The sequence below is a fragment of the Dipodomys ordii genome, unplaced genomic scaffold (assembly GCF_000151885.1).
Source record: "Dipodomys ordii isolate 6190 unplaced genomic scaffold, Dord_2.0 Scaffold79, whole genome shotgun sequence".
In the NCBI taxonomy this organism is placed as follows: domain Eukaryota; kingdom Metazoa; phylum Chordata; class Mammalia; order Rodentia; family Heteromyidae; genus Dipodomys; species Dipodomys ordii.
Genome location: NW_012267295.1, coordinates 3,511,946 through 3,535,565, shown reverse-complemented (window position 1 = coordinate 3,535,565; position 23,620 = coordinate 3,511,946). Strand labels below are relative to the sequence as shown.

At 52.8% G+C, this 23,620-nt stretch overlaps 1 protein-coding gene across 1 annotated transcript in view; it reads right to left on the bottom strand.

Moving 5' to 3' along the window:
- Positions 1–19,590, bottom strand: part of Pla2g6 (phospholipase A2, group VI (cytosolic, calcium-independent)) — a 35,057-nt gene extending 15,467 nt beyond the window's left edge. The window contains exons 1-7 of the mRNA XM_013024793.1: positions 19,570–19,590; positions 9,324–9,571; positions 7,283–7,498; positions 6,786–6,969; positions 5,176–5,363; positions 2,903–2,999; positions 1,893–2,075 (exon numbers count right to left, since the gene is read on the bottom strand). Of these exons, the coding sequence (XP_012880247.1) occupies positions 1,893–2,075; positions 2,903–2,999; positions 5,176–5,363; positions 6,786–6,969; positions 7,283–7,498; positions 9,324–9,532 (1,077 nt within the window). The 5' untranslated portion in view covers positions 9,533–9,571; positions 19,570–19,590. The remainder of the gene's footprint in view (positions 1–1,892; positions 2,076–2,902; positions 3,000–5,175; positions 5,364–6,785; positions 6,970–7,282; positions 7,499–9,323; positions 9,572–19,569) is intronic.
- Between the last annotated feature and the right edge of the window lie 4,030 nt (positions 19,591–23,620).

Below are 23,620 nucleotides of genomic sequence, written 5' to 3'. Positions count from 1 at the left end.
AAAAAAAATTCCATCTCCAAAATAAACCAGCAAAAAGCTAGGCTGAAGACATGGCTCAAGTAGTAGAGCACTTGCTGAGAAAGCTGAATAAGAGTGTGAGGACCTGAATTCAGACCCCAGTTCCAATAGAAAAAAGAAAAAAACCCACTAGTATTCTTTGCCCATGGTTTCAACTAACCGTAAGGATTTCAGGAAACTTGCATATTGCCATGATTAGCTTGACATCGTCCTCAACTTTATAAAGGTTTTTTTTCTTTCTCTCTTTTTTCTCAAAGCTAGCACTCTACTACTTGAGCCACAGGCTCTACTTCAGGCTTTTTGGTGCTTAATTGGAGAGAAGGGTCTCATGCACTTTCCTGCCTGAGTTGGCTTTGAATTTCAGTCCTCAGATCTCAGCCTCCCAAGTAGCTAGGCTTAGAGAGGCATGAGCCGCTAGTACCTGGCCTAATTAAGATGAGGAGGTTGGAAACTCAAGCTTTCTATGACTAGGTTGAGCACCCCTTACCTGAACCCTGGGACTCCACAGTCATTGTGGATTTCAGATATTCAGACAAGGTTGCCCAATGGATGAAGCATATGCAAAGGATTCGGAAATTCAAACCTGTGAGATGACAGTGGTCCTGGCCCGCATTTTGGATCAGAGCTACCCAATCTGTACTACATATCCACGCAGGCCATTCAGAGGCCAATACTTGGTGCACTGATGTTTTCCAGGGACAACACCAAAGCATGATGGGTAAAGGTCCATGTAATACAGAAGAGGCACCAGTGGGCACTCACATGACAAAGAACACAAAGTAGCCAGTCAAGCTACTCAGGAGGCTGAGATCTGAGGACTGAAATTCAAAGCCAGCCTAGATAGATAAATTTGTGAGACTATTGTCTCTAAATAACCAGCAAAAAGCCAGAAGCAGGGCTATGGCTCAAGTAGTAGAGTACCAGCCTTGAATGAAAAAGCCAAACAAGAGTGTGAGGCCCTGAGGTCAAGCCCTAGCACCAGCATACACACAAAAGCCTGTACAAAACAAAACCCCAATTATTCACAGAAGTATCCATGGACTGATTGAACCAAAGTTGGAGAACTGACTACTGAAGGGTCCAGTCAGGACAACTATGTATGCTCCAGTCTTCATTATAGTCTGAGCATCCTGGGCAGCAATGTCTCTGCTACAGTTAGAACCTTTGGTAGGAATAAGATGTTTCAAATCCATCCTGACTTGTCTTTTGGTCTTGGGTGTCTGTCCATCCTCCTTCTCTGATACTTGCTCATCAATGTCTGCCATGTGGCATCGCCACCTCCTGTGAACTGATGTAACAGCCCCTGCATTTAATACGTGCACATACTTTCTGAACAGACTGCCAGGGCTTCACGGGCCAGTGAGAAGCCAGCAGATGTCCCAGCCCACTGGGACGCCTGCTGTGTAGGGGGCCCTATGGTTCCCAGGGAGATGAGATGTGTCAAGGCGGCGGCCCTGGCCTCTATGAGACACCCGCCCCCGACCAGGCACTGGTGTCCTACCAGGTGGTGAGTTCTACCTCGAGCTACCAAGTGCCACCATTACTCTTCTCCATCTTCCAGATGGAGGAAAGCAAGGCAGCCAGATGGCGAGCCATGATGTGTCCAAGGCAGACATGTCCATCTGCAGCCAGGGCCATTTGTTCTCTGACATGATTTAAGGGGGAAATGGGCTGGGGGCACAGAGAAGAAAAGATACTGGAAACCTCTCTTCGTGCTGAGGGAGGACACGGAAGGCTTCCTGGGGAGGAGGCAGAGGTCTGAACTGAGCCTTGGAAGGGAAGCAGGAGCGGAGGAGAGGCGTGGCGAGGCCTTCCTGTACCCCACCACACGGCAGCCCGGCAGGCCTGGGCAGGGAGGACAGAGGCGGACTCACAGACATGGCCAGGTGCAGCGGGGTGTTGCCGTTCTCGCCGCGGGCGCCCGCGTTGGCCCCGTAGGTCAGCAGCACCATGACGCAGTCGAAGCGGTTGCGCATCACGGCCACGTGCAGAGCTGTGTTCCCCGAGGCGCTGGTGCTCTCCACCTCACAGCCCCGCTTCAGCAGCATGCGCGCCATCTGGGGAGTGGCCAGGCCCCGTCAGCATGACGCTCGAGGGAGCAGCCATGGCCCACGATGCCTGGGCTATCACTTCCTCCCTGAGTGGCCTTCAGCCATGAGCCCTCTAGAAAGCTCTAGCAACGGGAGAGGAGCCTGGGGCAGGCCTCCGTTCTGGGGTATCCCTGGACCCTGACTCCCTACGTCCTCAGTACCCTGGGACAAACAGCTGAAAGATGATTCTCTGAGCTTCTGGTCCTTTCCTGGAGCTAACGACCCCATCCATCTCTGCGAGGCCCCCTTGGCCCTGTCCCAGAAGCACCCCACTCCTTGTGACCGCCCCCCCCGGGAGGGGCCACGCTCAGGGATCACTTTTCAAGGGCCCTGGCACCTACATCCCTACTCCCCAGCAACCTTCCAACCACAGGACTGTGGGGGACACAGCTGAGCCTCTCCTCCGGCTATGGCGGCCTGGACAGGACATGGCTGCTGGGGCACTGTCCTCTCTGTGAAGTAGGGCGTGTCTAGCTCACTGCGGGGAAGAGGCAGCCATGATAAGGAAGCAGAGGCAGGCAGACTCCTCCCTTCTGGTATGGGCCACAGAACAGCAAGATGGATCATGGGGGGCACTGGTGCAGAATCTTCTCATGTGCTACCCTGCTGGTGTCAAACACCTCTAACAACTGGTACCTGCCAGCAAGCAGCAGAGCAATGCCAGCCCCTCAACTATTCTCCTCAGGCTCATCAGCCCACTACCAGACCTGCCCTCAGTGTGGCCGCCTTCCTGCAGGCACCAGGGAGGCAGCTCTGGGCTGGGTCTGCCCCTCCCACCCGCAGACTCCGCCTACCTCAGCGTTCTTGGCCCAGTGGAGGGGGCTGGCTCCATAGCGAGGGTCTTTGCTGTGGATCTGGTTGCTGTCCATGCTGATAATCATTTCAGCACACCTGAGGGGGAAAAGGGGAGGGGAAGAAGAGGAGGAGGAAGAGATGGAGTTAGCCTGGGTTTCTGACCCCAAGTTCTATAACCCCTTACTGATTAGGGAGTTCACCTACAAACAAAGGTACAACCAAACCCACTAGCTACCTTGGCAAAGTTTTCTAGAAGAGCACACCAAAGCTAAGGCCACAGAGGGCAAAAGAAACAAATGAAAATATACTGAACTGCAGGCACTGGTGGCTCACGCCTGTATTCCTAGCTACTCAGGAGCCTGAGATCTGAGGACAGCCGTTCAAAGTCAGCCTGGGCAGAAAAGGCCGAGTGAGACTCTTATCTCCAATAAACCACCAGAAAAACCAGAAGTGGCACTGTGGCTCAAGTGGTAGATCGCTAGCCTTGAGCTGAAGAGTTGAGGGCCAGCACCCAGACCCAGAGTTCAAGCCCCACAACTGACAAAAAGAAAAAAGAAAATATACTGAACTAACAGGCTGCTGCACAGTGAATGAATCAACAAAAGAGAAACACAACCTATACACTAGGGACAAAAATTTTACAAATCAAAGGGCTGGGAAGGTGGTAGAGCGCTTGCCTTGCATGCATGAGGCCCTGGGTTCGATTCCTCAGCATCACATAAGCAGAAAAAGCCAGAAGTGGTGCTGTGGCTCAAGTGGTAGAGCGCTAGCCTTGAGCTGAAGAGCTGAGGGACAGTGCCCAGGCCCAGAGTTGAAGCCCCACGACTGACCAAAAAAAAATCAGGAAATGGAGATGTGGCTCAAGTGGTAGATTGCTAGCCTTGAGCAAAAATGCTCAGAGACAGAGCCCAGGCCCTAAGTTTAATCCCCAGGAGACACACACACACACACACACACACACACACACACACACACACACACACACAGACATCATTCAAAGATGGCATACAAATGGCCACCACATACAAGGCATCTTCTGTGGTCCGAGCCAGGCACACCAAAACCACTACAAGATGTCCGCTCACAGCTGGGCTTGGGCTCAGCCCCACAGAGCCGTCCTGGGCCAGCTGCCTATGCACCCCCTCCCCCAGCCCCAAGTGCCCTCCATCTCAGCTCATCTGTCTGATCATCTGTCCCCTTCCTCGTAGGCAGGACTATCACGTGAGGACAGACACAGACCCAGGTCTTGTCAAGGTCAGCTGAGTTGAGGGACAAAGCAGAGGGACACCAGCCTGCGAACACAGGCAATTCCCAGAGCAGGGCTAGGCTGGCTACTATGTGGAGACACTAGCACCACCCTGCTGGCACTCAGATGCCCCGTGCTCTCCCATCTCCAGAGAGGACAGCCGGGGGAGAGAGGGGAGGTGGCTGAGCGCGCTGAGGAGCAAGGCTCCCTCGGAGCGGCCTGCAGCAGCGTGTGTGGCTTCTGCATGCAGATCACCCATGGCTTGTGGCACTCGGGTTGCCTGACACTGGGGCTGTTGGTGTTTACTGTAACCAGTCAAGTCCCTCTGAAAGTTCTAGTTCATTAGGGCGTGGGAGAATGAAGGAAAGACTGTCCATGCTGGGACCAGCCTATGAGGGGACAGCAGTGTCCTGTGGGTGCAGACCAGGGGGAGGGGCTTGCAGGAGGGTGTCTGTGGTCTCCCCTCCACACGTGGTACCTGACGTTTACGCTCACTGGCTGGTGCTCCACCAACTGAGCCATACCTCCAATCCTGTCCTTCATTCTTGAGACATTCTATGTTGTAATAAGCCATCTCCAATCACACCCTCCTGTATACACACCCCACACAGTGAAGAACTGAAAACCAGGGTTCCAAGTCTGGGACCTGGGAGGGACGGGAGTGGTGATACAGCTTGTCAGGAAAGCACATGTGCCTGAGCGGACAGGGCTCTGGCCACCTTGGCAAGTGTCCTTGGGCTTCAAGCCAGGCAGGCACAGAAGCTCTGAAGCACTGAAGACCCCTGGAGGGGGTTTGCGTGTGGTGTAGAGGAGAGCTCCACAAGGAAAGAGGAGGGGACCGAGGGGACGACCAGGCTGAGAGGCCCATCTCCTCTGGCTGAGGGAGTCCACGGTCAGTTAAGGTGCACTGACAAAGCTTCAGCCTGGCTGACCTTGAGGACAGAGCCCCAGCGGCCCCACAACTCTTCACCAGCACACGGTGGGCGCCAGGCCTGCACCCAGGGCTCGGGGCGGGCGGAGGCTCACCCCTTCTGGGAGAACTTCATGGCGGTGTGGATCGGGTAGCCGCCCGGCCCCATCACGTTGCAGCGGGCATTGCACAGCAGCAGCACGCGGACCATCTCCTGCTTCCCCATCTGGCAGGCCAGGTGCAGCGGGGTCAGCCCCTGGTTATTCACCTGGTTCAGGCCCGAGGAGGCGTTCTTGCCCAGGAGCTGACAAAACAACCCAAAACAGCATGGTGGGTGGGAGCCCAAGACAAGGAACCCTTCTCCAGCACACTGAGCCACCTGCGCTGGGGACCACGTGGATGCTGACAAGAAGGCCAAGAAGAACAACAGACCAGGTGCCAGTGGCTCAAGAGGCTGAGGGCTGAAACCAACCTGGGCAGGAAAGTCTGTAAGCCTTTCCAATGAACCAGCAAAAGCCAGGAGTGAAGGTGTGGTTCAAGTGGTAAAGTATCAGCCTTGAGTGAAAAAGCCAAGGGACAGGACTCAGGCCCTAAGCTCAAACCCCAGGACCGGTGCGTGTGCACATGCACACTCACGTGACATGCATGCATGCATGCACATGCACAAACACACACACACACAAAGTTTACATTATTTTTTGGTTTGTTGAGGCAAGAGTCACTGAGTACAAGGTAGGGACCCCTTTTCTGGAAAACCTGATGGCCAGGTAGAGAGGAAAAACCTTTGAAAGGACCTGCACATTCTGTACCACAAAGCATAACCTGAGTTCTGCTTTTTCCTTTCAATAGAATAAATACATGAAGTAGCTTTTTAAAAGTATCACTTCATCTACTTGCCCATTGTTTTTTTTTTTTTTTTGTTGGTCGTGGGGCTTGAACTCTGGGCCTGGGCGCTGTCCCTCAGCTCTTCAGCTCAAGGCGAGCGCTCTACCACTTGAGCTACAGCGCCACTTCCTTTCTGGTGGTTTATTGGAAATAGGAGTCTCACGGTCTTTCCTGCCCAGGCTGGCTTTGAACCGCGATCCTCAGATCTCAGCCTCCTGAGTAGCTAGGATTACAGGTGTGAGCCACCAGCGCCCGGCTTGTTTTTTTTTTTTTTTAATTTCTCTGTCCTACCTTGTATTCATATACTGTTTTGTAGAATGGGAACTTCTTTGTACAACTACTTAAAGATAATAATAAAAAAAATAAAATAAGATTAAAAAATAGATTCCTCTGTCCTAAAAATAAAAAATTAACATGAGCATCTCTGGCACCAGGGCCCACAGGAGCCAGTGGGGTGTTGGTTTGGCTTGGTAAGTTCCTGTTGGTTGGGTAGGTTGGGTAGGGGTCCCGCAGCCCCCAGGAAGGGGCTGGCTACCGTGCTTGAAGCCTGGCCTAGGGCCTGGCACTGGGCCGTGCTGGCTCAGTGGTGCCTGGGGAAGCTGATGGTTTTGAGCTGCCCTGAGGTTAGTCTGTTGAGCTGAAAGACACCGTGGCTGTCAGAGCAGGGGCCAATGATACGTCCCCAGATAGGGGTCAGAAGGGCAAAGGGAGAGTGCACCCTCCAGGGAGGAACTCAGCCTTCAATGATCAATGGGAGACAAGGAAAGGCCTAGGATGACTCGTGAGTGCAGGGCGCACGGGTGGCATGGTCCACACCAGCCTCAGCCCTGGCCCTGCTTACCTGCAGCACCTGGGAGTTGTCACCCTGCACGGCGTAATGGAAGGCCGTCTCCCCCTTGTTGTCCGTGACGTCCATCTGGGCATGGCAGTATTGCACCAGCTCCACCAGGATCTCCCCATTCCCCTTGCGGCAGGCCAGGTGCAAGGGGGTGCAGCCCTCCTCGTTCTCTGTGTTGTTGGCACAGCTGTGACAGAGGGGCAGGGTGGTCAGGATGGGCAGGTGAGAAACCCAAGTGCATGCTGGGAGATTCCCACCTCCCAGCATGGCTGAGTCACGACTCATTTGGACCTGGGCTCAGTACCACACTGCAATGAGTGGAGGGGGACAAAGGACACAGAAATCTCACGCACTCAACCTCCCTAGGCTCCAATGGCCTTCTCTACTGTGCCCACCATGATGGCTCTAGCAAGGAACAGGCCTGCTACAAGCCAAGACCTGGGGGCATCGTGGGAGATACACACACACACACCCGTGGCCCAGACGGCCGGGCCGCCCACCTGATGATGCGGCTGTGGTGGAAGCACTCTCGGATGCCCAGCTCCACCGCCAGGTGAGCGGCCGACCAGCTGGGGTGGTTGCGGATGAGGTCGGTCAGCTGCTGCAGGACATCCACCTGCAGGACCTGCGTGGAGCTCTCATAGAAGGGCGGCAGCTGGGATGAGTACTGCTGGAAGTTCACCTGAGCATCGGCCTCTGACTCCAGCTGGAAAAGCCTGGACAGGAGAGGAGGACTCCAAGCTGAACCCCATGGGGCTCTCAGCCCACAGCCCAGCTCAGTCAGGAGCCTTGGACCCCCCCCCCAAAATAGGACACTGCTGTTCCAGGCTGAAGCCTGCCTCTCTTCCCTCCAACACACAGCCTATGTGGAGTTGACCTTGACTTCTCTGTTTGAAAAGTGTCTCTTTCTCCTTCCTTTTTCCCCTCCCTCCCTCACTTCCTCTACTTCTCCCTCTCTCCCTCTCTCTCTCTTCCCCTGCTTTCATATGTTACCCAACCAAATCCCTGCTATGTCCTTTTCCTAATTGGACTGTCACATCTGAGAGCCCCAGCTTAAAGTCTCTGGCCTCTTGTACATGGTCAAAATCAAACAAGGTCAAGCCAGTGCTGGTGGCTCTCTCCTATAATCCTAGTGACTTAAGAGACTGAGTTCTGAGGATCATGGTTCAAAGTTAGCCTGGGCATGGGCTGGGAAGGTGGCTCAGTGGTAGAGCGCTTGCCTTGCATGCCTGAGGCCCTGGGTTCGATTCCTCAGCACCACATAAGCAAAGAGAAAAAAGCCGGAAGTGGCGCTGTGGCTCAAGTGGTAGAGCGCTAGCCTTGAGCTGACGAGCTCAGGGACAGCGCCCAGGCCCAGAGTTCAGGCTCCACGACCGGACCCAAAAAAAAAAAAAAAAAAAGTTAGCCTGGGCAACAAAGTCTATGAGACTCTTTTATATCCAACTAATCACCAAAAAGCCAGAAGTGGAGGTGTGATTCAAGTGGTAGAGTATCAGCCTTGAGCAGATAAAGCTCAGGGACAGCACCCAGGTCCTGAGTTTAAGCCCTCTATGACCCATGTATGCGCACCTGTGTGTGCACACGTGTGCACGCGCACATACACACACACACACACACACCACAATTGCATTTTGTAAGGCCAGCGGGGCCTGAGCCTCCAGAGACACTGAGGGTGTCTAGCACATGTCCAAAGGGTAGATGACAGAGAGGAAAAGGGTATGGTATGGGCACACATCGATGCTTATCTGGCCAGCTCCACCAGCCTACTCCACCCTGGCCCTGAAGCTGGCCCAGGCCCTTGGCGCTGGCCTAGACTCTTACCATGTCCTGCAGGCATGCCTAGGCAGACACAGCTCTGCCAGCCCTGTGAGGACAGTCACAGGTCACCTTACAGGGCCCTCTCAGCCTCCTCCACCCTTCCCACATCCCTCCATCCGCCTGGGTCAACACCTAGGCGGGAAACAACTTAGGCTGTGCTTCCTAAGCCCTCCATAGAGACCTGCCTCTCCAATCCCAAGCCCTCAGATGGGCCCCAGAAGCCACGTAGCACCTCCAGTGAGCTACTAGGAGGATCCAAAGGATAGAGACGTGTATGTATGTGTATGTGCACATGCACGCCCACGCGCATGCACCTGTGTGTATCTATGTGTACGTGTCTGTGTGTAATGTGTATGTGTGTATCTGTGTCTGTTTCTGTGTGTATGTCTGTGTGTATCTATGTGTTTGTATATGTGTCTCTCTATGTGTATGATGTATGTGGTGTGTGTGTGTATCTATGTGTTTGTATATGTGTCTCTCTATGTGTATGATATATGTGGTGTGTGTGTGTATCTATGTGTTTGTATATGTGTCTCTCTATGTGTATGATGTATGTGGTGTGTGTGTATCTATGTGTTTCTCTATGTGTATGATGTATGTGGTGAGTGTGTGTGTGTATCTATGTGTTTGTATATGTGTCTCTCTATGTGTATGATGTATGTGGTGTGTGTGTGTGTGTGTGTGTGTGTGTGTGTGTGTGTGTCATGGCTGACCACCACCCACCGGAAGCCGTTCTGTGAGTTCTTAGGGCTGATCAGGATGCAGTCCCAGGTGCGATTGGGAACATTCTGGAACAGGATCAGCTGCCCTTCCTCCCGAAGGCGCTCACTCAGGGTGTAGTCGACGATGGCCACCTCCTTCACGCGGTATGGGTTGGAGAACAAGTTGGTGACACTGCTGAGGGTATTCACCAGGCGGCCGAAGAACTGCATCCTCTGTGGGGTGGGGGGCCCCACTGCCCGTACCTCCGTCTGCAAGACAGTGGGGTCTCGGGTGAGCTGGGCGGGGTCTCCCATGCACACCTCTGTGGGCAGCCAGGTCTTGTGCAGGCACCTCTGCAATGCTCCTCATTCTGGGCCTGCAGGGAGCTGAAAAAGGAAGGCGAGAAGGAGGGAGGGAGGGAGGAAGGAAGACAGGGAGGGAGGGATGGAAGGAAGGAGGGAGGGAGGGAGGGAGGGAGGAAGGGAGAGAAGGAAGAAGGGAGGGAGAGAGAGAAAGGAGCCCGAGTGTGAGGTCAGAAGGCTGAGAGGAGCTGGGCTGCCTCCTGCCCCCTGCCTCCGTGTCCCTGTCAGATCACACTCCCTCGTGGGTGCACCATAGGAGCCAGCAGCAGTGAACACGCACCATGGCACTAAGGCCCTGGCAGGTGGACGGCTTCTAGCCACACCAAGCAGTGACCGTCATTCCAACTAACAACACCCCCCCAGGGGAAAGGGACAGCGAGCAACCATCTCACCCTTTGCTTCCCACTGACTCTGGGAGAAGCCCAGGGCGTTGCCATGGGCGGCGGGGCTGCTGAGGCCTCTGGGGGTGGGGGATAGTTTACACTGCAAAAAGTACTGTTTCTGCTGTGTGTGCGCGCACTAAACAAGCTCCCTACCCCTGAGCTACATCCAGCCCCCCAAACCTGCTATCTTATTAGTTTCTGAGTTCCCAGAAAGCACACTGACTCCCTAAGGCACAGCCACAAATCCTGGTGCCAACCGGATGCCATCAGGCCACCTGCTGACGGGGCAGGCAGCGCTGAGGACGCTGATGTCTCTGATGAACATGGGCTTCACTGCCTGCAGAGGTTTGGCCTTGGAGACAAGGGAGATTAATGTATTTTTTTTGGGGGGGGGGGTCCGGTCATGGGGCCTGAACTCTGGGCCTGGGCACTGTCCCTCAGCTCTTCAGCTCAAGGCTAGCGCTCTACCACTTGAGCCATAACACCACTTCCGGCTTTTTTGTTTTTGCGTATTTGGTGCTGAGGAATTGAACCCAGGGCCTCATGCATGCAAGGCAAGTGCTCTACCACTGAGCCACCTTCCTAACCCAAGACAAGGGAGATAAAATAAAATAAAATAAAATGAAATAAAGACTAGGAGACTACAGAGGGAGCTTAATAAAGGAGAGAAAGAGCCTTTAGTGCGATGTGCTCAGGGGAGGAGCATGAAAACCCCACAAATATGGATTTCCCACGTTACAAACTGCATGGGTTCAGTAGCATGACCTGCCCCCCTGGCTGGCTGTGTGCGCCTGCGCAGGGTGCTCTCACAGTGAGAGCACCGTCCTCCAGCCCTCAGCCTCACAGCATGGCTGCACCACCCTCCCGGAGCACACTTCGTAACAATGCGAGCTCCACTCTCCTGGTCATTATCCAGCCACATTGCAGCACTACCCTCCTGGTTGTTACTTAGCAGCGCTGGGTGCACTGCCCTCCCAGGAGTTACTTAGTAGGTAGCTCATTATCACATGACTGTCATGGTACTTGCACAGTGTTCAAGCAGCCCCTGTGTAACTTAATGACAGCCTCCAAACACTCGAGGGGTAACACCGACCGTGTGGACGTGCAGAGGAGCCCCAAGGGCTGAATGCACAGTGTGCGCTTGCAGGTGTCCCCTGAAACTACTGCAGTTACATCACAACACACCTGCCCACCCCCCTTTGGGCTGAGCTCAGCACTCCATGGGATCACATCAGCGAATTCTCACAGAACCACAGGAGGCATGTGTGCAGCGAGCACAGTGCAGACCTGGGGCCAGACCAGGTTCAAATCCCGGCTCACCATTTGCTAGCTGTGTGACCTTAGGCACAAGTTACTTCATCTCCCTGAGTTTCAGTTCCTAACCTGTAACATCAGGAACCAAAACAGTGCCTGGAAGTGGCACCCAGCAGAGGGCAGATGGCCAGTAGGTGGCAGTTGGCTTTACCACCCTTTTACTGGTAAGGAAATGGGGCCTGCGGAACCTCAACAGCACAGCTCTGAAGCTATTCTTGCTGAAGCTTTGGAAAATCCTTCCTTTTAGGATTGGTTGGAGGTGTGGTGGGAGAAGGCGCAGCTCTCAGGGGCTTTGGGGACAAGGATGGGATCAAGGGCTCCCAGGAGCTCAGGGTTAGGGACGAGACTTGCCAGCAGGCTCCAGAGGCCTCACACAAAGGTCCCTGCCCAGGAGGCTGAGGCCTCTCCTCAGAGGCTGGGCCCACAGCCCGCGCACCTCCCTCCCCCACACCCCACCCCTAACAGGCCTCCCTCCACCCGGAGTCACTGGCATGACACCATGACGCAGGAGGCCCTGGCACAAGCCCACTGGGGACCCACACAGCAGCTGCGATGTCACGAGGAGAAGCAAGGGAACAAACACCTCTGGCCACATCCTGGAACTCACAGCACGGCCAAGGAGGAAGGCAGCCAGCAGGGAGAGCCGCCTCAGGCCTCTCCTTCTCCTGGCATCTCTCTCCACCCTGCCAGCCCAGGCGAGACTTCACTGCGTCCCTTCCCTTCCGAGGACAACCCCCACCCGGCCTCTCCCACCTGACCTCCCCTCTGCCTCTCCTCTGACCTTCCCATGACCTTCCCCTGATCTCACAGCCATCTGACACAGTCAGTACCCAGGGAAGCCATGGGCCCCTCCAGATGCCAATGGCACCTCCATGGGTGAGGCTGGGGGTTTGTGACCCCTCAGAGCCTAGACTGCTTTTTGGTTTAGGGGCCATCTAGTGTCTGTGGGGGCAGAGGCTCTCCTGACGGGGTGGAGGGCAGGAAGAATGCTAGCATCCCCACTTGACAGTCGGAGGCCAGGGGGACCTCAACATGAGGTTCCAAAGGGCAAATGAATGTGGGACACATTCCCAGCTACTTGGGAGGAGACTGGGAGGACTGAAGGTGGAGATCAACCCTGGAAGAAGTGAGTGAGATCCTATCTCAACCAACAAGCCAGGCATAGTGGTACATGCCTGTGGTTCTATCTATGAGCGAGCCATAGTTAGGAGATCGTGGTTCGGGATGGCACTGGGTAAGACACTGCAAACGATAGCTGAGCAAAAGGGACTGGAGGCAAGGCTCAAATTGTTAGAGGAACTCCCTCGCAAGCAGGAGGCCCTGGGATCAAACCTCAGTGCTGAAAACTAGTGAAAGGTTGATATCCACCAACAAAAGCCTCTTATGAGGCAAGAGGGAGACTCGGTTAGGACCAGACCTGAGCCAAGGTCCCTAGAAGGGGTTGCTGGCTTCCAGCCCTGCCAGGGGGACACAGAGGACATGGGAAGATGGGGGACACACTTCCTAGGAGAATGGCGGCTGAGAGCAGGGATGCAGAGCAGAGAGAGCGGTGGGGAGGGGAGAGGTCCTGGCAGAGGAGAGCCCTGTCTGTGTGGATGGGAAGCAGAAAGGGGCTTCTCCTCCTCCTCCTCGGCCCTGGGGGCCCTGGGTGGGCATGGAGGAGCTACCCCTCTGGAGGTCTTCTCCTATACCAGGAAGGGAGCTGTGTTCTGTGCTCCCAGGACTGTGGGACTGGAATGGATGCCATCCTCCAGGCCCACTCTCCCGAGGGCTCAGAGCACTGCACTCCCCCGCCCCCCCCCTGCCCAATTTCTGTACTAGGCAGGGCGGCCAGGCCTCTCCCAGCTCACCAGTGACCCTCTAGGCCTGCTGTGCACAGGGACGGCTGGACAGTGTCGCCCTGCTGACACATCCAATGAGTCCCCATCCCTCCAGAGTGGCCCATCCCTCCAACCCCCACATCTCCCCCTCTCCCCCCTGCCCAGGTCCCCTGGGCAGCCACAGGGTACCAGTGCCCCAGGCCTTGGCTCCAAACACAGCACTCCTCTCCGGGGGTGCTTCCACACAGTGGCAGCCCCCTCTCGTCCTGCAGGCTCAGTCTGGGGACCACCTCCTCCCCAGGCCCTCCCCGGGCCTTGGCCCCCATGCCAGCCAGCCACCCACCCACCTGGGGGAAACCCTTTCTCCCGCTGGGCACAAGGCTTCGGAGGAGACCCCTCCCCAGTCAGCTCTGCCAAGTTCATTTCATGGACATCAGCGCTCGGCCCTGCTGAGCTCGCCCCTGTCCTGCAGGGGAAGGCCTCAGGCCCGGCTTTCTCCTTGGCAGGCTGCAGCAGAGACAGGACAGCCGTCAGAGCGCGTGCCAGGACAGACATCGGCGCTGGCCACGTGGAGCTCCAGGGCCGCGCGTGGACACACAAGAGGTGCCCACGATGACAAGTGAGCCTCGGGCCCCCACCGCCCAGCTCAGGACAGGACGGCAGCGACCGTCCCCAGCAGCGGGACCCTGACACCCAGGCGGCCAGCGCTTCCTGTCACCCCATCACAAACTGGGCTGAGGACACAGCACAGGGCCAGTGTGTCTCCACGTCCTTCCTGGTGCAGTCACACGCAGGCCACCCTCCCTCACAGGACCACCACCGCTGCTGGACAGCACGCGACCCCGCCTCTGTCATCCGCCTCCCCCTCCCAGCCACGGCGCAGTGGGGTCGGGCACAGTCCTTGCCTTCCCCAGCATGGGGGTGTGGGCAGCGAGGCCCAGGCCTGGAAGCGGGGTGTCCTGCCTGCCCTCTGAACCGCACAGGCAAAGGCCTTGCACATAGCAAGTGCTCGTTAGCATGACGGAAGCTGGGACGAGGAGGGAGGGGGTCAGTCACGTGCTATGCAAGCCTCTGCACCTCCCTGCACACCATCCTCCACCTGCTGCCTCCACCCCGCACCTGCCCAGCACCAGCCGCCTGGGGCATTCCCGGCATACTGTGTCCTCCAACACCACCACTGCACCGAGGGAGACTGAGGCATAAGCAGGCCTGGTAACCTCCAGGATCTGGGCCAGGGAAGCTGGCAGCCGGAGCCGCAGTGTTCTGTGCTCAGACTGGACTTTCAGTCTCGGGTTACCCAATGCAAGGCCTCCATCTACAACCACACTGCGGTTCACCCAGCCAACCCTGGACCAGCACACAGGGGGACAAAATGCCCAGGAGGGCTGCCAGGGCTCTCGAGGACTCAGCCGAGCCAGCAGAGGGTTGCCAGAGGGCTCCTTAGCTGCTGGCATGGAAACTGGTGGTCTGTTGCATGACTCATTCAGCAAATATTTACCAAGTGCCAACTGTAGCAGGCACTGCTCTAATACCAAGGACAAAACCCTGCCCCCTGGAGCTCAGACTGAAGACAGGACTGTAAATAACAAGAAGGAAGAGAGCAGAACATATCCATAGACTATAGATGTCAATTAGAGAAGAGACACGGGAAGTGTGGAGGTAGAGACTGAAGTTTTAGGGTGACCAGGGAAGCCCTCATCAAGAACCAACAGGAAGGGAAGGTGAAAGTCTACTGGTTACCTAAAGAGCTTTCTAGGCAGAGGGAAGAGCAAGTGCAAAGGATGTGGGGCTGGACCAAGCCAGGTGAGTCCAGAGACAGCATGGAAGCCAATGAGATCAGATCTTGTGCACTAAGAGCAGCCACTGCAGGGCTTGGAACAAAGGAGTGACACTTTAACAGAATAACACTTGCTGGTGTGCAATATGGAAGACAGGCATCAAGAATAAACTCACAGCTGGGTGAAGCAGCTCACACCTGTAATCCCAGCTACACAGGAGGCCTAAGTCACAGGATCTTGGTCAAGGCCAGTCTAAGCAAAAGGTATGAGGCCCTATCTGAAAAATAAACTTTAAAGCAAAAAGTGCTGGAGGTATGACTCAAGTAGAGTACTTGCCTAGCAAGCATAGGTTTGTGAGTTCAAACCCAGTATTTCCATGTTCAGAGGCTTATATTTGCAATCCTTGCTACGCCAGAGGCAAAAACAGGGCCATTGTGGTTTGTCATCCTGGACAAAAAAAGTCCATGAGACTCCATCTCAGCCAATGCCCGAGAACAGTGGTACATACTTACCATTCCAGTAGCAAAACAAAGTACAAATAAGAGGAACATAGTCCAGGTCAGCAAAGGCATAAAGCCAGAACTTATCATAAAAATAACCAAACCAAAAAAAAAAATAACCAAAGTAAAAAGGGGGCTGGAAGTGTAGCTCAAGTGGTAGAACACTGGCTTAGCAAATGAGAGGCCCTGAGTTCAAGATCCCAGTACCAACAGAATAATCATCACCTTGCAATTTTGGTCTGAGCCAATCAAAGAATATTACTGTCATTTCTGAAAATGGGAACAAAAGTGGGAGGAGGGTCAGATTGTCCTAACTTATATAACTGTAATCCCTCTATAAAAATGCTGAAATTTTTTTTTTAGAAAGATTGAGCTGGGCTCACAGACTGCTTTGGTTTTTGTTTTGTTTTGTTGTTGTTCTTGTTTTAGTCAGTGTCGTGGGGCTTGAACTCAGGGCCTGGCCTTTGTCCCTGAGCTCTTTTGCTTGAGGTTAATGCTCTACCACTTTCAGCTACAGCTCCACTGCTGGTTTTTGAGTAACTAATTGGAGATAAGAGTCTCACAGGGACTTTTCTGCCCAGGATGGCTTTGAATAGCAATCCTCAGATCTCAGCCTCTGGAGTAGCTAGAATTACAGGTGTAAGCCACCAGCTCACTGCAGGAGCTCATTTTTTAATATTTGTACATTTGAAATGTGCAAGTCTGAGGGCCTGAGTAAACAACTAGATTTATGAATCTGTCATCTGGAGGACAGGTCTAAACTGACTGGAGATAAAAATTTGAGAGTAGCCAGGCGCCAGTGGCTCACGCCTGTAATCCTATCTACTCAGGAGGCTGAGATCTGAGGATTGCAGTTCAAAGCCAGCCTGGGCAGGAAAGTCCATGAGACTCTTATCTCCAATAAACCACTAGAAAACCAAAGTGGCGCTGTGGCCCAGGCGGTAAAGCGCTTGCCTTGAGCTGAAGAGCACAGGGACAGTGTGTAGGCCCAGAGTTCAAACCCCATGACTGACCAAAAAAAAAAAAAAATTGAGAGTAGCCGGGTGCTGGTAGATCACATCTATAAGCCTAGCTACCAAAGAGGCTGAGATCTGAGGATTGTGGCTCAAAGCTAGCCTGGCAGGAAAGTCCGTGAGACTCTTATCTCCAACAAACAACCAGAAAACCGGAAGTGGCGCTGTGGCTCAAGTGGCAGAGCACTGGGCTTTTGTTGAAGAGTTGAGGGACAGTACCCAGGCTGAGAGAGTCATTGGGCCACAGCCTTAGCTCAGTGGCAGGGTGCTTGCCTAGCATGCATAAGGCCCTGGGTTTGATCTCTAGGACCAAATCAAAAGGACTGCAAAGCGCTAAATGAACATCCGAGAACTGAATGAGATCACCAGCAAATGCGGCTGGATCAGACAGCAGCATTTAAGGCGCTGCCCTGTAAAATCCACCTACAAAAGACAAAGACCCCGCTCTCCCAGGGAGACGCCCTCTATAAATACAGACCCAGAGCAGGTGTATGTATATGTATGTGTGCGTGCACCTACACACAGTGCATAGATTCCTCCTTTCTGTACTCCTTTGTCACATCATTCTGCTGAATGAAAAGAAAACCCCTTTCTAGGATACTCAAAAGAGTAGGGAGAAACCAACACTCTGAACATGGAAAACCCAAAGTGCGGTAGAACTGTCACCCAAGCTCCAGTGCCTGTCACACTGACATAACTGGTCACTGGTGGCTCACGCCTGTAATCCTAGCTACTCAGGCGGCTGAGATCTGAGGATCACAGTTTAAAGCCAGCCTGGGCAGGAAAGTCCCAGAGACTCTTATCTTCAATAAACCAACAGAAAACCAGAAGTGGCACTGTGGTAGAGCACTAGCCTTGAGCAAAAGAGCTCAGGCGCAGCACCCAGGCCCAGAGTTTAACCTCTACGACCAAAAAAAAAAAAAAGGAAAAGGAGAAAGTGTCCTAACATGAGGCATCAACTATTCCTTGCCTACCAACTGGGCACGGCAACTATCACTGCCCAGTATGGAGAAAATCAAGTTGTAATGGTGAGCTCAGAAAAAAATCCAAACTGGACATCCTAAGTTAGGTTTCTGCCAAGTGCAGGGCCTCTCCAAACATCCAATCAAACCTTTAAACTAAGGACCCTCTACACCATTCGGCTCCAACTGCATCAGCTGCACCTTAGACAAGTAATTCACTTGCCCTCTCTTCCTCCTGTTAAAGGGGATAACACTGGCTATGTCAAGAGTAGCCAAGAACATTAGAGCCAATTAACACTTGTTCAATGGAAAATGAATGAGCAGTAAAAATAACTAATTCAAAAGAGCCTGTCAGGCAAAGTGGCTCACACCTGCAAACTTAGCTTGGGAGGCTGACATCACAATGAACTCAGATGGCCCAAGGGACAAAAAAACTCGTAAGACTATCTCACTAGGCACCAGGGCCTCATGTCTGTAATCCTAGCTACTTGGGAGGCTGAGAGCTGAGAATCATATTTCAAAGAAAGACTGGGCAGAAAAGTCTACGAGACTCTTATCTTCAATTAACCAGCAAAAAGGAAGAGGTAGAGCCGTTGTTCAAGTAGTAGAGTGCAAACCTGAGTAAAAAAAGCCAAGCCAAGCAAGAGTGCAAGATCTAAGCTCAAGATGCAGTACTGGTAAAAAAAAAAAAAAAAAAAAGATGAATAATAGCAACAGCAAACATAAAAGAGCCTACCTGGCTCCAGTGGCTCATCTTACTGAGGGGGGAAAAAAGTGAGAGCGCATTTCAAAAATAATCAGGGGCTGGGAAGGTGGCTCAGTGGTAGAGTGCTTGCCTTGTATGCTAGGCACATGCCTAGCAAGCTTGGAAGCCTTGAAATGTGAGCACGAATACTGTCCTGTCCAGAAAAGAACCTAGGGCTGGGAATGTGGCCTAGTGGTAGAGTGCTTGCCTAGCATGTATGAAGTCCGGGGTTGGAATCCTCAGTACCACATACACAGAAGTGTATGTGGCCAGAAGTGGCACTGTGACTCAAGTGGTAGAGGGCTAGCCTTGAGCAAAAGAACCCCAGGACAGTGCCCAGGCCCTGAGTTCAAAACCCAGGACTAGCAAAACAAACTCTGAAGCCTGATTTATGGGATGCAATTAATGAATAAACAATCAAATGAAAGATGAAACCATGCCTTTCTCTCCTCATCCCATCATCCTTTCTGTTTCCATTCCTTTCTGCCTTGCCTGTGACTTAGCAACCAAGCCCTGCATGTATGTGTGCAGGTCCCTGTCCGGTCATCAACGTTTAACCTTGTACATTTTTCTCTACCGAACCTCAAGGCACCTGAGTGGGCAGGAAACAGTTCCCCTGACAGATGAGGAAACTGAGACCTGGACACAACATAGCCTCCGGACTCCAGGAAGATTCTAAGGCAAAGTCAATAACCAACACAGCTCAGGCCAAGCCAAACCTGCCAAACATCCTGCAGGGCTGGTAAGAGGGCAGGGGAGGGAAAGGTCCCGGAGCTTAGCGGGAGGGAGGAGGGGGAGCTATTTGTTTGGGGTCATGTGGGAAGCCCATTGAAAAAAAAGGGCACAGAACCCAGGGCTGCGCCCTCCCTGTCCCCCACCCGCGCCCCGGCCCAGCCGTGCGGTTACCGGGTCACTCGCTCGGGTCGTCGCCAGCGTCCAAGCTATCTGTGGGAACAGAGGGGCCAGGCTGGGGCTGGGGGCCGCCGGGGTGGCCGAAGGTGGGGGGGGGCATGTGGAGGCCACACCGCAGACGGCAAGCGGAGGCATGGGTTAAAAACGGGGCCCAGGGGGGACAGCGGGCGGGGTGCGCGGCCCGGGCAGAAGCAGCGGGTCCCAGGTGAAGGCTGGTCTGGGAAGTGGGGGGACCGAGGGGAAAGACGGCCCAGGCTGGGCCTGGCGGGGGGACACAGCGGTCACGGGATGGGAGTTGGGGACGCTGGGGGAGAGGTCAGGACAGGAGCAAGGGGTACACAGGGGTCACGGAGGACCTGCCTCAGAACCGAAGACACCAGCAAGGTACAAGGTAGGGCCCGAGCAGAGACATCCGGTCGAGGGGAGCCGGACTCTGGGACGGCCACCCAGGCCCCGCCCCCCCTCCGCCGTCACTCACCTCGGCTGGCTCAGCCCTGGTACTTCCTCCTACTTCCGCAAATAAATACGTCCCCAACCACGTGAGGGCTCAGCTGCCGCTCTTCGCCAATCATCAGAGTCCATGCTCCAGACCGTCGCTGTGGCCCCGCCCCCGACCCACGTGCCTGGCGCACGAGGATCGGCGGGGGCAGTGTTTCGCCATCTTGTATAACCGCCCAATGAAAAGGGCTTCCAGTCTCCGAGGGCGGGGCTAGGAGAGCGACAGGAGCCAATCGTCGGAGGCTGTGGGGGGCCATGTCTGAGTGGGGCGGAAGTTCCTTGTGACGGCCTGTTGACAGACATGTTGGTGAAGGGCAGGAGTCTGGTACGAGTGCTCTCTGCCCTCCTAAAACCGCCTTAATGACAGCGCATAAAGATAAAAATAAAAGCCAACAAAGGCAGAAGGCATAACAGGGAGGAACCTGCTTCCATTTTTCCCAGATACTTCAAAGCTAGGCTTGCCAGATGTGTCCTTTTTTTTTAAAGGCCTCTAGTTGAATTTGAATTTCAAGTAAATAGCCAATAATACAGTTTTTTAAAAATTTCTTTATTGAGATTAAGTGATCACTTTTTTTGGGGGGGGGTCAGTTGTGGGGTCTGAACTCTGGGCCTGGGCGCTGTCCCTCAGCTCTTCAGCTCAAGGCTAGTGCTCTACCACTTGAGCCACAGCACCACTTCCAGCTTTTTCTGCTAATGTGGTGCTGAGGAATTGAATCCAGGGCCTCATGCATGCAAGGCAAGCGCTTTACCACTGAGCCACCTTCCCAGCCCTAGTGATCACATTTTTAATCTAAGTAAAATAGTGCTAACAAATGCTCATCACTGGCAATCATATCTAAAGATGATCTCAGGAATACTCATCAATTTCTGGATATATTTGGGCATTTTTAGTAGGAACTTGAGCAAATGAATTCTGAACCTGAGAGGGTACAGTAATACAACTGAGATAAGTTAGTTCTGCGCCTATCTAGAGTGGAATTTCAATAGGTAGCAGATTAATAATGCTGATAGTGTGCATTGGAGAGAAGCCAGGAGATGAGATTTTAGTCACATGGTTGACGTGACAGAGCAGGCCAATTCACCAGATCTAGTTGACCTTTACTTTCCCTAAGGATACCGTACCCAGGGATGGATGCATGTGTTACACTGCTATCTGTCCAAGTAAGATGCTGGTGTCATTCTAGTCAGCCAATACCTTCCAGGCTTCGGGCCACCAATGGGGACTATCCTGAGATCTTTAGTTACAAATCTACAGGGTGGAGCCAGATGACTTAATACTTGTAATCCCAGGCCTCAGGAGACTGAGGCTGGAGAATCACAAGTTTCGGATTAGTCTGGGCTATGCAGCAAGACTCAGTCTCAAAAGTAATAATAATAAAAAAGGGAAGGGTGGGGAAGGGAAAGGGAAACTGAAAGGGAACGGAGGGAAAGGGAAAGGGGCAAGAAAAGGAAAGGATCTGAGCACGAGTGTCTCACATCTATAATCCTAGCTACTCTGGAGATCTGAGGATCATGGTTCAAGCCAGCCTGGGCAGGAAAGTCTATGAGACTCTTATCTCCAATTAACTACCAGGAAACCAAACCAGAAGTGGAGCGGTGGCTCAAAGTGGTAGAGCACTAGCTTTAAACAGAAAAGCTCAATGGGCTGGGAAGGTAGCTCAGCGGTAGAGTGCTGCCTTGCATGCCTGAGGCCCTGGGTTCGATTCCTCAGCACCACATAAGCAAAAAGAAAAAAGCCGGAAGTGGCGCTGTGGCTCCAGTGGTAGAGTGCTAGCCTTGAGCTGAAGAGCTGAGGGACAGCGCCCAGACCCAGAGTTCAGGCCCCATGACTGGCAAAAAAAACAAACAGAAAAGCTCAAGGACAGCACCCAGGCCCTGAGTTCAAGCCCCAGTACCAGCACAACACACACACACACACACACACACACACAAACAGAGTGGATTTTTGTCTTAAACACTTCTGATGAGGCATCCTGGGACCATCTTCTTTCCTTGTTTGTTTTTGTCAGTCATAGGGCTTGAACTCAGAGCCTGAGCACTGTCCCTGAACTTTTTTGCTCAAGGCCAGAGCTCTACCACTTTGAATCATAGCACCATTTCTGTTTTGTCTGGTGGTTAATTGGAGAGGAATCTCCCAGACTTTCTTTCCCAGGCTGGCTTTGAACCCTGATCCTCAGATCTCAGCCTCCTGAGTAGATAGGTTTATAGACATGAGCCACTGGCACCCATCAGGACCATCTTATCAGAGTTTTGGGGCTGTATGTGAATGGCTGTGTTTCACCATTGTTGTGAATGTAGAGAATTAGAGGGTGATAGATACTGTGGAATAGAAGCAGGGATGAGACTCAGGGAAGGGTTGCCATTTTTGTACATGATCCTAAGAGCTCAGCCACTGGTGCCTGGCTAGATTTTATTTGTTATGGTACTGGGGACTGAACCCACAGCCTCACACATACTACGAAAGTATCCTACCCCTGAACTACACACCTCTAGTAGCTGCAGGTTTAGAGTGGACCGAAGCGGGGGCCGTTTAGATAAAGACATGATAGAGCCAAAGGAGGGAGCCAGAAGGACAAGCTGGAGACCAGTGATGCCCGGGGACACGTCACAAGAACACAGGCGTGTTTTATCTCAGGAAAAGCAAGGGGTACTGAGGCTGGAACAGAGTGAGAAAGTAAGGATGTGCTAGGCCATGGGGCTAAAGGAATGAGGGGAAGGGAGAGAGTATAAAATATTGTGGACTGTTTTAAGATCTGTTTGACTTTCACTCCCAGGGTACGAGGAGCCATGGAAGGTTTCCTAGCAAAGGAGTATGTATTGGGTATATATTGCATCAGAACATGTTTGTTCTGTGAGAGCAGAGGGTAAGGGCTAGGCAGAGGGCAGAAGCCAGGGAGGAGCGAGACTGTGGTACAACCACCTTTCCATTGAATTATCAGAGCAAGGGAATCATTCCAAGCCGGGCATAGTGATACACATCTGTGATCCAGGTACTCAGGAGGCAGAGGTATGAGGATGTTGGTCTAAGGCTGGAGAATGAGGAAGATCTTATTGAAAACTGAACTAAAGCAAAAAGATATGAGAGCATTAAAAATGAGGAAGAGGAGGAAGAGGAAGAGGAGGAGGAGGAGGAGGAGGAGGAACAAAATTGTTCATCCCCCTGTCCCTACTGAGAATGAACCCAGGGCCTCACACTTATTAAGCAAGTGTTTTACTTGAGCCTCACACACTTTTATATATATGGGTTGTTTTTTTTTGAGAAAAAGTCTTTGTAACTTTTCCCAGACAGGCATTAAACTCTCTCCTTCCACCTCCACCTTTGGAATAGCTGGGATTATGGCTATGTACATGATCTTGTAAATGAAGTGGGTTTGTTGTTGCTATTTTTTTAATAGAGCCATACCAGCTATTTATGTTTTTATCCTTTCGACAATGGCACAGTTGAATAGTCATGACACTAGCTGTTTGATATGCAAAGCCTGAAATATTTCTACAATCCTAGTCATTTGCAGGAAGAATGTTTACCAACGCCTGCTCTTAAATTAGGTTCCTACCTATGTGCATCTGATCATGTAAAATAACACTTACCAAAGTGAACTCCAGGAAATGGAAAAAAAGAGTTTTTTTTCTTTGTTGCTGTTTTTGTTTCCTTTTCTTTTTTGTCTTATTTATCTGTCTCTTAGGGGAGGATAAGGGGGGCACAGAAAGGGAGGGACAAAGGATACTGTGTTGAAAATGAACTATCCAACCTGTGGATGGGGAAGGGAGGGAAAAATAGGGAGAGAGCAAGGGAAGGGTGACATTGTCCAAAAAGAAATGCATTTGTTACATGACTTATATAACTGTAACCTCTCTGTATATCACCTTTATATTAACAATTAAAAAAATTAGGTTTTGAAGGTTGAATAGGAGTTTTCCAACTAACTTTCCAGTAAGAACTTTCCAGGTGGGAGAAATCATGTGAGGAAAGGTCAACATCAAGAGACTGCCTGGGTTGTTTGGGGAAGTGCAAGGGACTGAACATGGCTGGA